We start from the raw sequence: 12,774 nt of genomic DNA, 5'->3' as shown, positions 1-12,774 counted from the left end.
AATTCTCTGAGCTTCCATTTCCTCATGTGTATTAAATTATAATATGTGGAGTGAGGATTAATATGCTCTAAACTCTTAAAATAGTGCCTGGCACATGACAAGTACTTAATAAATGTTAGCTATTATTGTTATTTTCTAAAAGGTTAAAACACCATGAGAAAAAAACCCGGGAGTAGTGGGGGACTAAACCAGAAACTAAAGTAGAATCTAGATAAAAAGAAAAAGAGACCATCCTTTAATAACAGCGCCTATGATAAACTTTAAAACCAATAGTGTTTACTTCTCCTTTTTCATACCAGCTGATTTCATTCATTCAGCAAATATTTATCAAGTACCTGCTCTGTGCTAGGCACGGGTTTAAACACTGGATACAGAAGTAAACAAAACTTCTTTTGAAATGTTTATGTTTTACATAAGGAAAGATACTCTTTTTTTACAGGAAGACCAGGCCTGTGCAACTTGCCTTATTCTTGCTTGTTCCACTGCTGCCTGTGACAGAGAAGTATCTGCTTGGGCCACTCGGGCTTTCTTCAGGTATATATCACTTTCTTTTGTTCTTGGCCACTTTTTATTAATGGTTGCATTGGCTAATGTGGTTGTTTAAGGGTTTGCAAAACAGTTGAGCAACTATATAGGCAAGTTAGTAAAATTTAAATTGGAAAGGTGATAATACTACTGGAAGCAACTAGATTAGCATAATTTATGCATTGTTACTCTTTCTCTGGATTCTCTTCTCCAACTTCTTTTGTCTAGTCTTCTACCTCAGTTATTATCTCATCTATCTTTTCTACTTCCTCAAACACTACCAGTTCTGCTTTATGTGTATCATTTGCATTGAGAGATTGAGTCACTTTTAGAAAACTTGATATCAAAGAGATATTATTTGGAAAATATTTAGCTAAGAATAAATTTAAAATGCAATTTTGTTTAAAAGAATTTTTTGAGTAGTCTAACCATAATCTAGTATGAAAATTACAGTACCATATACTTATTAAATACATTCTATGCATTGCAGACCCTTCTTTAGAAATTGCCAGAGTCCCTTATGATTCTTCTTGTTAGCAATTTGAAGTCAACATTTACTAAATATTTTATTATGTATCTGTGTATATTTCACTGTCAACACAATGCATTTAAAGTCTCTAATGTTTTTTTAATATTTATTTATTTATTTATGGCCGCGTCGGGTCTTTGTTGCTGCATGTGGGCTTTCTCTAGTTACGGCGAAAGGGGACTACTCTTCATTGAGGTGCACAGGCTTCTCATTGCAGTGGCTTCTCTTGTTGCGGAGCATGGGCTGTAGGCGCGTGGGCTTCAGTAGTTGTGGTGCTTGGGCTCAGTAGTTGTGGCTCGCGGGCTTTAGAGCACAGGCTCAGTAGTTGTGGTGCACAGGCTTAGTTGCTCTGTGATGTGTGGGATCTTCCTGGACCAGGGATTGAACCCATGTCCCCTGCATTTACAGGCAGATTGTTAACCACTGTGCCACCAGGAAAGTCTCTAGTGTTTAAAGCATTTATTTTGAAGCTAAGCAGGACTTGAAACAGTTCTAGCTTTTAAGATGTATAGTTTCACTGAATAAACTCAGCCCCTGTTGTCGTAAAAATAGGTATGGTGGTGAAGCACAGATGAGATTTCCAGCCACTCTCCCCGCTCCAAGTAATGTTGGTCCCATCCTGGGGTCTCCTGTCTACTCTGGTGAGTATGAAACATTGAAATGAAACTGTTTCTAATAGAGTTGAATTTTAGAAGCTTTGTAGTATATTTTAATGGATAAAAAATTTCATTGTATTTTCTTTACTGCTACTGCATTATTAGGGAATAATTCTATAGATGTCTGACTCTTAGTGTTATGATATATTAATATTGAATCTTTAGTGTATACTGGGAAACAAAATAAGATATAACAGTAGTATTTACAGAACTCATTTGTTATTTATTCAAAAGGAAAGAGTTGAGAGGTTTAATAACAAACTCCCACCTCAATGTTTTCCAAAGTGGGGATTGTTAGAAAGTTGCTGGGAAATGAGTCCCTAATTCTTGAATATATTATGGGTGGTGCCACTCCTCACTCTTACACTTAGAAACAGTTTCTGTGTCTAATTTTGATCAGATACAAAAAAACTGGGAGATAATTTTATAAATCTTTATATTCTTCTTTCTTTTTAGGTTCTCCTATTCCTAGTGGTAGTACATACCTGAATCCATCCTTTTTGGGAACACCATCTCAAGGTACCTCTTTTCTTTGTTTTAGGTTGCTACTACTATTCTTTTTGAGGAGCTAACATTGTGAATTACTATCCTTAATGCTTAGAATGGGAAAGATTAACTTGTCCTATTCCCCTGAAAATAATGTAGTTTAATAGAAGTGGCATCCAAGCAAGTATTGGCATTTGGCCATGAATGCCTTTACTTAGTGGACCTGGAAAGCCCCCTTTTTGAGTATCAGGACTTAATTACCAGCCCTGAACTGTATAATTAGTCCTGTTTTACTCCCAGCATTAATGTGCAGTGATTGCAAGCTTGCTTTCCTTTTCATCCTGCATTGCCCACACTTGAAAGCCAACTTGGGAGTTCCTCTCCAAGTCTAAATCTCTCTTCTTATCAAGGAAAACCAAATTAAATAACTATTTATTTCAATATTTTTGTAATTGTTTTTACCTATGGGTCTAGGGACAACTGACTTGGGTTATTGAGAATTCTGAATATTTAATGTTAAGTTTAAAGATTTGTTTTTCTTACGTGTGTACAAGGTGTTCATCCTCCTGCTATGTCAACTCCAGTGTGTGCTATGGGAAATCCAGCAACTCAGGCCACAAGTATGAGTTGTATGGCTGGACCAGAGATTGTGTACTCTGGAAAACACAATGGTATTTGCATTTACTTTTCTCGAATCATGGGGTAAGTTTTTCATGGGATAATTAACTGTTGATTACCTTGTTCTATTGTGTATAGTTGAACATTTTTAACTTTAAATTTGGGACATTATTTGTGCCTACTAAATTTTACTTATAGTTTAAGCTCACTTGTCCATTAATAAGATTGTTTTCTGTCATTCAGCTTTTTTATTATCTAACCATCTGTATTTGTTACTGTGTTTTATATATGTATATATATCCTCAAAATATATCTGTATATACTAATATGTAGTGTAACAAACCATCCCATAACTCAGTGACATGTGTCTGCAAGTCAGTTAGGCAGTTCTGGTCTTGGCTAGGCCCACTATGCATTTGAAATCAGCTTTGAGGTTGAAGAGAGTTGTGTCACTCTTGGCTGGACTCTCACATGTTTAGGGTTATGTTTGTGTGTTGGTCTAGAATGGCCTCAGCTGAGACAGCTGGATTGTTCTCCACATGGTCTCTAATCCTCTAGCAGGCTAGTCAGGGATCATAGACTTGGTGGTGGTAAGGTTCCATGAGAGAGAGTAGAAACTTGCAGAGCCTCAGGATGCCTGGGCTCAGAATAGGTCTCCTATCACTTCTGCCTGACTTACTTGGCAGGGAGACATCTCCAAGCCAGCCCAGATTCAAAAAGTGGGAAATAGACTCCTCGTTATAAAGGAGGCATCAGAGTCATATTGTAAAGAGAATAGGTGTGGGGAGGGATAAAGAATTACAGCCATTTTTCAATCATTCTACCAGATCCACTTAATTATCATGTCTGGTGTGTATTTTTCTTAGATTTGAGTTGTATGCTTTCATATGAATCATTTGCTTAAAAATGTGAAACAGTGCAGAACTCACTTTATAAGCTTCCTTGTTTCCAATTTATTACCCAGGGTCTTTGATTTTTCTTCAACAGTATTTCATTATGTGAAATGACTTAGATCTGTCAGGTTTGGAAATTTTCCTTTTTTTTTTTTTGTTTTCAGATAACTTAGTAAAATGTTAAATGAAGTCATTGCTACACTTTAAAAACTAAATAAACATATAGAAAGGAATTTACTACTTATTGTAATTGTTTTTATTCATCTACAGCACAATCATTAAAACATTTTTTGTTCCAGAAACATCTGGGATGCTAGTTTAGTTGTGGAGAGAATATTCAAGAGTGGCAACAGAGAGATCACTGCAGTAAGTGTGTTATATAAATAACAGTATTCCATTATCTCTGTGGAGCCAGTTTACGTTATTAATGGGGAAGTAGATTGTTTTATATCTCTTGATGTTATAAACAACATGCAATGATTATTCCTTTATATACATGTTTGTGTACTCATCCAGTAAACTGTTCACCCCCTGAGTTACATCTCAGCTCTGTCACTTACTAATGATGAGTAAATTTCTTAACATTTCAGAGCCTGATATCTCACAGTAAAATGAGAATGTATCTCCCTCATAACATTGTTATGGGGGCTAAATAGAATCAGTCCTAATACTTAATATTGCTCAAAGTTACAATTTAATGTATTGCTTATATGCCCCCAAACTCCAAGAACCTAGCACTAATTTCCATGTATTGGTGTACTTTCCAGAGTGCTTTAAGAAACACAGAAATTTGTACTATCATAAATTCAGGTATTAAAGGTTTTTTTTTAATGTGAAGTATGCATGCAATTTATTTTAAGCTTTTTTTCTTTTTAAGATGGAAAGATACTAAACATCTTTTTAACTCTGATACTCTATTTTAAAGTTCTAAATTTTAAAGTTTCTCAGAATCAGAATGTATTAACATAGTATGTGATTTCATGTGTGTGAATTTCGAACAGGAAAAACCAGTCTATATTCTATGATAGAGGTAAGAAAAGTGGTTGGTTACCTAGGAGGTAGAATGACTAATGACTAGAAAAGGGGCAATAGGGAACTTTTTTGGGTGTTGGAAATACCCAATATTGTGATCTGGGTGGTGACTATATAAAGATGTAAAAAGTTATCAAGGTATTCACTTAAGATTTGTGTATTTTACTGTCTGTAAATTATACCTCATTAAAACCAGAGCAGCAGGGGGTGGAGGGATGTGGGTGTCTAGCCCTTTATTCTGGTCACCAAGTATAAATTGATAAAAGAAATAACTTTACTGTTTATGAAGATAGGGTACCTTAGAATTAAAACTTCATGTTCAATTATGGGTATACAGCATATGTGTTTTTTATAGAAGCTTTTTTTTCATTGTTTTTAAATGTTTGAAAATATTTCCTTTCTTTCAGATTGAAAGTAGTGTTCCCTCCCAGCTGCTGGAGTCAGTGCTACAAGAACTGAAAGGTTTGCAAGAATTTCTAGACAGAAACTCCCAGTTTACAGGAGGACCATTAGGAAATCCAAAGTAGGAATAAATAAGATTTATTTCCCTTTTTATTCTGAGATTTAATTTACATGTTATAAAATTCATCCTTTTAAAAAGTTTCATGGTTTTTAGTATATTCATAAAGTTAAACTATCATCACCACTATCTAGTTCCAGAACATTTGCATCACACCAAAAAAAAACCCTATGCCCATTAGCAGTCACTCCATGTCTTAATTCAAGCTGAAATAACAAAGATACCATAAACTGACTGGCTTAGACAACAAACATTTATTTTTCATAGTTCTGGAGGCTGGAAGTCTGAGATAGGGTGCCAGCATGGTCAAGTTCTGGTGAGGACCTTCTTCCTGGTTTGCAGACAGCTGCTTTCTTTTTGTGTCATTACATGGCAGAGAGAAAACCAGACAGCAAGTCCTCTGGTTTTTTCTTAGAAGGGTAGTAATCTTATCATGGGTCTCCACCTTCATGAGCTCACCTAAACTTAATTACCTCCCAAAGGCCATACCTCCAAAAATACCATCACTTTGAGGATTACTATGAATTTGGTGGGACACAAACATTCAGTTGGTAACACTGCAAAGTTGTCTTTCCCCTAGTCCCTGGCAAATACTAATCCAATCTCTTTCTATGGATCTGCCATATTTTGGATCTTTTATGTAAATGCAGATATACAGTATGTGGCCTTTTGTTTCTGGCTTTTCTCTTAGCATAATATTTTCATGTTCATATATTGTAGTGTATATCAGTACTTGGTTTCATTTTTCAGTTCATCGTTTGATGCATATTTGCCTTGTTTCACCATTTTTTCTTTTTCTTTTTTTTAATTGATTTTTTTGTTTTTTATTGAAGTATAGTTGATTTACAGTGTTGTGTTTCAGCTTTTTGGCTATTATGAATAATGCTGATATGCACATTCCTGTAAAAGTTTTTGCATGGACACATGTTTAGGATGAACATTTTTTGTTGCTGTTGTTATAAAAGTAATATGGACTTGTAAAAAATTCACATCACTCCCCTGATGAATTAATTTGAAGTATGACAATATAAACTTTCAAATCATATGTGAACATACATGAATATATGAATATACACACATGTATATGAATGTATATTCATATATTCATATACATTTCTTTTTTAATACAATTTTTAAAGCTTATACTCCATTTACAGTTACTAAAAAATAATTGGCTATATTCCTTGTGTTTTACAATACATCCTCATAGCCTGTCTTATACCCAGAAGTTTGTACCTCTCACTCCCCTACCCTTATATTGCCCACCCCTCCACCCCCTCCCCACTGGTGACCACTTGTTTTGTTCTCTATATCTGTGAGTCTGCTTCTTTTTTGTTATATCCACCAGCTTGTGTATTTTTTAGATTCTACATATAAGTGATATACAGTATTTGTCTTTCTCTGATTTATTTCACTTAGCATAATGCTCTGCAAGTCCATCCATGTTGCTGCAGATGACAAAATTTCGTTCTTTTTTATGGCTGAGTAGTAGTCCACTGTAAAAGTAGGATCTAGGTAGGCATACTTTTTGTGAAACATCGTTTACATTCAGTATATTCTTTAGAGCATTCCAAAAATAATAGAATAAATTTTGTTTGTATTGGCTACATGTTATTCCATTATATTCAAGCAATTAGTGGTATAGCTCTATGCGTAATTAGGTTGTTTCTATTTCTTGATGGTATAAACAGGGTTCAGTGAGTATTCTTTATACATGTTTGTGTACTTGTTCAGTAATATTCAGATGAATTTCTTTAGAAGTAAAATTTTGGGATATAAGAGCTTTTAAAAATGTTGGTATGTAGTATTTGGTTGTCCCCTGAGAAGATTATACCAATTATTTTTAGCCTTCAGAACTCTTTTAAGTGTATCTTAACATGTATATATTGATTTCTAGCCCCTGCCACTTTTTAATTCAGTTTAAGAATCTTTGTCTTTTAACTCCCTCTCATTTTGTTGGGGTTAATTAAATGTTTGATCTGTTTGTCACCAGATCAAACTTGTGGGCTTTGTTGTGGTTTGGGGTTTGTTTGTTTGTTTTTCTCCCCTTCCGTTTTACTGGATTGATTTAAAAGTTTTATGTATGACTTTTCTTCTTCTGATAGTTAGTTTTAAATTCTGAAAAATATACATCTCAGTCATCATTAATTGAACAGAATCTGTTATCTTACCTCCTTCCCCTACCCTCTACCACTGTCCTTCTTCCTACATAGCAGGAATTTTAGTTGGAAGGTGTTTTTTTTCTTTTTCTTTTCCACCATTATATTATTCTTCTGTTAATAGTTTCTAAGCAGTTTATTGAATTTACAATTATAGCCTCAATTATAACCTTCGATTTTGTAACCTACTACTTTGCTAATATCTCTTTACGATTTTTAGTAGTTTTTTTCATTGAGTTTTTTGGATTTTTCACATATGTCATCCTGTCATCTGCAAATAGAGATAGTTCTACCATTTTCTTTCTAACTCTAGTTGCTTTCTTCTGTCTGCATAGGCTAATATCTCCAGCATAGTGTTAAAGAGTGGAGATAATGGTGCGCATCCTGCTCTTATTCCTGACTTCAATGGGAAAGTGTGTAGTGTTTCCCCACTAAAGAAGATGCCTAGATATAGTTTAACATGATAAGAAAGTATCCATCCATTTCTATTTTATTGAGTATTTTTATAAAATGAGTATTGAAGTATGTTAAATGTATTGTCTACATCTTATAGAGATGATTGTATAATTTTTTTCCTTACCTTTATTAAGAGATTTCCTAATTTCAACCAACCCTCACAACATTAGTCTCACTGAGTATGGGAATTTTTAAATAGCTTTTTTTTTTTTTTTTTTTTTGCATTACACGGGCCTCTCACTGTCGTGGCCTCTCCCGTTGCGGAGCGCAGGCTCAGTGGCCATGGCTCACGGGCCCAGCTGCTCCGCGGCATGTGGGATCCTCCCGGGCCGGGACACGAACCCGTGTACCCTGCATCGGCAGGCGGACCCCCAACCACTGCACCACCAGGGAAGCCCCTAAATAGCTTTTTGAGATAAAACTTACATACCATAAAATTCACTTGTTTTAAATCGGTTCAGTGATTTAGTAAATATATAGAATTTCTTCAGTCATGACAACAATCCATTTTTAGACCACATCCGTCTTGTTCATTTGCAGTCACTCCCCATTTCTGCCCTTCAGCCCCAAACAATTACTAATGTATTCTGTCTCTGTAGATTTACATATTCTTGACATTTCATATAAATGGAATCATACAGTGTGTGGTCTTCAGAGTCTTAGTATCTTTGCTTTGCTTCTTTGGGTATGTTCCATGCACATACAGCCTAGGAGGTGAGCCCAGAAGTTGTGTTCGTCTTCCTCAGAATTAGGGGATCTCCTCCTCCAGCCTCTTCTTGCTCTGATTTCCCATATATTCCCTAGCTCCCAGAGGCCTCTTTTACTGGTCCTCTGGATAGAAAGTCAATGTTTTCTCCCAGTTTTCACTGTCTTATCATACAGCTTTGCAGAAGTGGTGGTGCCTTTGGGGCAAAGCATCAAGAGAAATAACTGATTCCCTCCAAACTTTTTGGACCACACGGCCCCCTTTTCTCAGTTCTTCTGCTCCAGTGTTTCTCAACCTTGGCACTGTAGACATTGTAGAGTAGATAACTCTTGGTGCTGGGGACTGTCTTGTGCATTGTAGGATGTTTAGGATTATCCTTGGCCTCTGCCTACTAGATACCAGTAGCTCTCCCCAGTTATGACTCGAAATGTCTCCAGACGTTGCTGAATGTTCCTTGGGAGTTTTACTCACCATACTGTTTTGAGACTCAGTTCACCTTTGGACAAAGCCTGAAGATAAAGGAGTTGGGGGCAACCTAGTATACTCACCTCCATATGGATTATCATTCGAGTTTTGACTTCCCCTCATCAATCTGTGTGCTATTAGAGTCCTCAGGTGAATAGTTGCTTTTTGTATCGTGTCCAAAGTTCCCACTTGTAGTCAGTGAGAGAGACTGTAACAGGCTTACTCCATCTTGGCCAGCACCATCAGTTGAGTTTTTTATTTAGTATCATGATGTGAATCTGGTTTCAAACGTATTTAATGTGTTTTAATCCATTGCAGGTTGTTTTTTCAATGGAAAATTATCCCAACCTTTTGCCTCTTCAGACTGCTCTGGAGTCCTTTTTGACAGTATTTGGTAGCATCTTTGCTTTCTAGCGTGAAAGGACATTTCAGGCTCATTTGGTACAATTCTTGCCCTAGAACTGGATTTGGCCATTTCTCTAGGGAGCCCTAGTTTCTTTTGGTAGGAAAGGGTATTAGAGACTACAGCTAGAGGTATTAATTCCTACTGGTCATGCTGTATGTTGTTTTGCTTTTTATTTTTTTTAAAACAACAAAATTATGAGTTTGTATTGTTTTTCAGTTCAGCTTTAAGATTAAAGAGAATTTGCTCAGTTTCTTTTATAGTATAGTTGTATTGCTTTTACCCTAAAAATTTTGTTTTCTAACAACATTGACGTAATCACTTATGAACCTCATCCGACAGTGTACCTATTATAGCTTCAGTAGTCATACTTTTTTTTTTTTTGCCATGCTCCATGGCTTGCAGGATCTTAGTTCCCCCATCAGGGATCGAACCCGTGCTCCCTGCATGGAGTCTTAACCACTTGACTGCCAGGGAAGTCCCTCTTTTTTATTTTAAATGGAAGTATAGTCCATTTACAGTATTATATTGGTTTCAGGTATACAGCATTGTGATTCAATATTTTTACAGATTATACTCCATTGGAAGTTATTACAAAATAATGGCTATAATTCCCTGTGCTATACAGTACATCCTTTTTGCTTATCTATTTTTTACATAGTATTTTGTATCTCTTAATCTCATACCTGTAATTTGCCCCTTCCCTCTTCCCTCTCCCACTTAGTAACCACTAGTTTGTTTTCTATGCCTGTGAGTCTGTTTCTGTTTTGTATATACATTTTTTGTTTAAGTTCTTCATTCTTTTCTTTGCATCCCTGAAGTTGCATTAAGAGCTGAAATAATCAGATTCTTCACCAAATGAGCACCAAATGCTTTTATTAGCTCATTTCTCTCAGTGACCAGTATTTCCTGACAGCAGGTTCTTTGCTTTTCACTTTTGTCCTGAAGTTTTCATATCTGTAAAATGGTATTCTTAATAATACGTACCTTATAGAGTTGTTGTATTATGTTAAATCATTGGTGGGGACAGAAAGCAAGTGTTTGATAAATGGAAGCTATTGTTATTAACCATTTACTCTCAGTGAAAATTTAAGCATCTGAGAGATTAAAATGCTCCAGGTGTAAATTGTTGTATTGATTTGTCAGTGATTATTTCACTAATCTACAGAGGAAAAGAATATTTACAACATATTCCAGTTCATTATATACAGAATAGGCAAATTTATAGAATCAGAAAGTAGATGAGCTGTTGCTTAGGGTAGGGCAGGGGAAATGAGAATTGACTGCTAATGGAAAGTGAGTAAAAATGTTCTAAAATTAAGTTGTGGTGATAATTGCACAACCCTTTGAATATACTTTCTGGAATTTTTGTTTCAGTACTACTGCCAAAGTGCAGCAGAGGCTGATAGGATTCATGCGCCCTGAAAATGGAAATACCCAGCAAATGCAACAGGAGCTGCAGAGGAAGTTTCATGGTAAATTATTGCTTCTGATCAGTTAAATGTACATGACTCCAGTAAAGAGTTTTATTAGGTGAATAGAAAAGAGTGGACATCTCTTGATAAGATCGTTTGTGGTAACAAATATTTTTATTAAAGTAATATTAGTGTGATTTAAAAAGTAAGATGATATGGACATCATGTATTTCCACAACTTTCAGCTCATAAAAGATTTTCATTTCTTCCACCAGAAAACATGACACACACTTTTTTTTTTAACTTTTTTTGGGGGTGGGGGGAGTGCTGCATCCCGTGGCCTGTGGGATCTTAGTTCCCTGACGAGGGATCGAACCCAGGCCCCCTGCAATGGAAGCGAGGAGTCCTAACCACTGGACCGCCAGGGAATTCCCCGATACACACCTTTTTTTAATGAATTTTTTTATTGTGCTAAAATATACATAACATAAAATTTACCGTTTTAACCATTTTTAAGTGTACAGTTCAGTGGCATTCAGTAAGTTAAGTTCACATGATTTCCTGTAGCATGGTGATTGCAAAAAGCACCACTATCCATCTCCAGAATGTTTTCATCTTTCTAGTCTGAAACCCTGTACCCATGAAACAATAACTCCCCATTTTCCCCTGCCCCCGACCCCTGACAGTCACCTTTTTTTTTTCCCTGTCTTTGAATTTTACTACCCTGTGTACCTCATGTAAGTGGAGTCATATAGTATTTGTTTTTTTGTGTGACTGCCTTATTTCACTTAGCATATAATGTCTTCAGAGTTCACATATGTAGTGGCATGTGTTGGAATTTCCTTCCTTTCTGAGACTGAGTAGTACTCCATTGTGTATATCAACCACATTTTGTTTATCCTTTCATTTCTTGGTGGATACTTAGGTTGCCTTCATCTTTGGGGTATTGTGAATAATCCAGCTATGAACATGGTGTACAAATAGAAATTTGAGTCCCTACTTTTAATTGTTTTATTATATATCCTGAAGTGTAATTGCTGGATTATGTGTAATTCTGTTTTTAATTTTTTGAGGCGGCACCATAACTTTTCCATAGCAACTATACCATTGTATTGGTACATTTCCACTGGTAGTACACAAAATATTCCAATTCCTCCACATTGTCACCAATAATTTTTCTCTTTCTTTTTTTTAAAAACCATTTCTATCCTAATGTGTATGAAGTGGTATTTCTTGGAGAGTTAAAAATGTGAATCAAATGTTAGGTTGTGTTTTTTTATTTATTATAAAAAAGTAACAACTAAGGAAACAGCAAGGTGAAAAGTTCTTATAACCAATAATTATTCCAGATGTGAATTGGCATAGTAATAAAATATTGTTTAAATTTTGCCTGCCATTCAGTTTTTTTTTTAAGTTCTTTTGCCTTCCATTGTTTGAGCCAATTATTCTGGCTGATAGAACTTTGCTAGTTAAGACTCAGCTATTTACTTTTGTTCCAACGTACTTTCTTTCCTTCCTGCTGGACCTAGTTTTCTGTTCACTATTTTGTAAATTCTTCTTTCAGTACTTCTTTTCAAGTAAACTTGACAAAATACAAGCATTGGTAAGGATTTATACAAAGGGGAGCATTCAAATTGCTGACAGTATGCACTGAAATAACCACTTTGGAGAGCAGTTTGATCATATATATTAAAAGCTAAAAATGCATATGCATTCAAAGCCAGCAGTTTCACTTCTAGGTATATATTCAGGAACAGTCTTTATCAGACATTTTCCCCACAATAAGTAATAATTTTTATATTATGACCCAGATGTTTAAAAGCATATACACACAACAGAATTTTAAGAAATAACTATACCTATTTTATACTCTAATATTTTTTTTCCTTTTTCATTCTATTTCCTTTTTAA

At 35.4% G+C, this 12,774-nt stretch overlaps 1 protein-coding gene across 1 annotated transcript in view; it reads left to right on the top strand.

Annotated features, from left to right (window-relative positions):
- Positions 1-12,774, top strand: part of NUP155 (nucleoporin 155) — a gene marked incomplete at its 5' end in the record, with an annotated part of 61,014 nt that overhangs the window by 26,644 nt on the left and 21,596 nt on the right. Inside the window, 7 exons of the mRNA XM_082651724.1 lie at positions 440-534; positions 1,607-1,695; positions 2,167-2,229; positions 2,751-2,898; positions 4,007-4,073; positions 5,147-5,262; positions 10,826-10,923. Coding sequence (XP_082507850.1) covers positions 440-534; positions 1,607-1,695; positions 2,167-2,229; positions 2,751-2,898; positions 4,007-4,073; positions 5,147-5,262; positions 10,826-10,923 — 676 coding nt within the window. The remainder of the gene's footprint in view (positions 1-439; positions 535-1,606; positions 1,696-2,166; positions 2,230-2,750; positions 2,899-4,006; positions 4,074-5,146; positions 5,263-10,825; positions 10,924-12,774) is intronic.

Source organism: Grampus griseus (genome assembly GCF_964374135.1).
Source record: "Grampus griseus genome assembly, chromosome: 3".
NCBI classification, from domain to species: Eukaryota; Metazoa; Chordata; class Mammalia; order Artiodactyla; family Delphinidae; genus Grampus; species Grampus griseus.
Note: the sequence above shows the minus strand (reverse complement) of the source record. Positions and strands in the feature narration are given on the sequence as shown.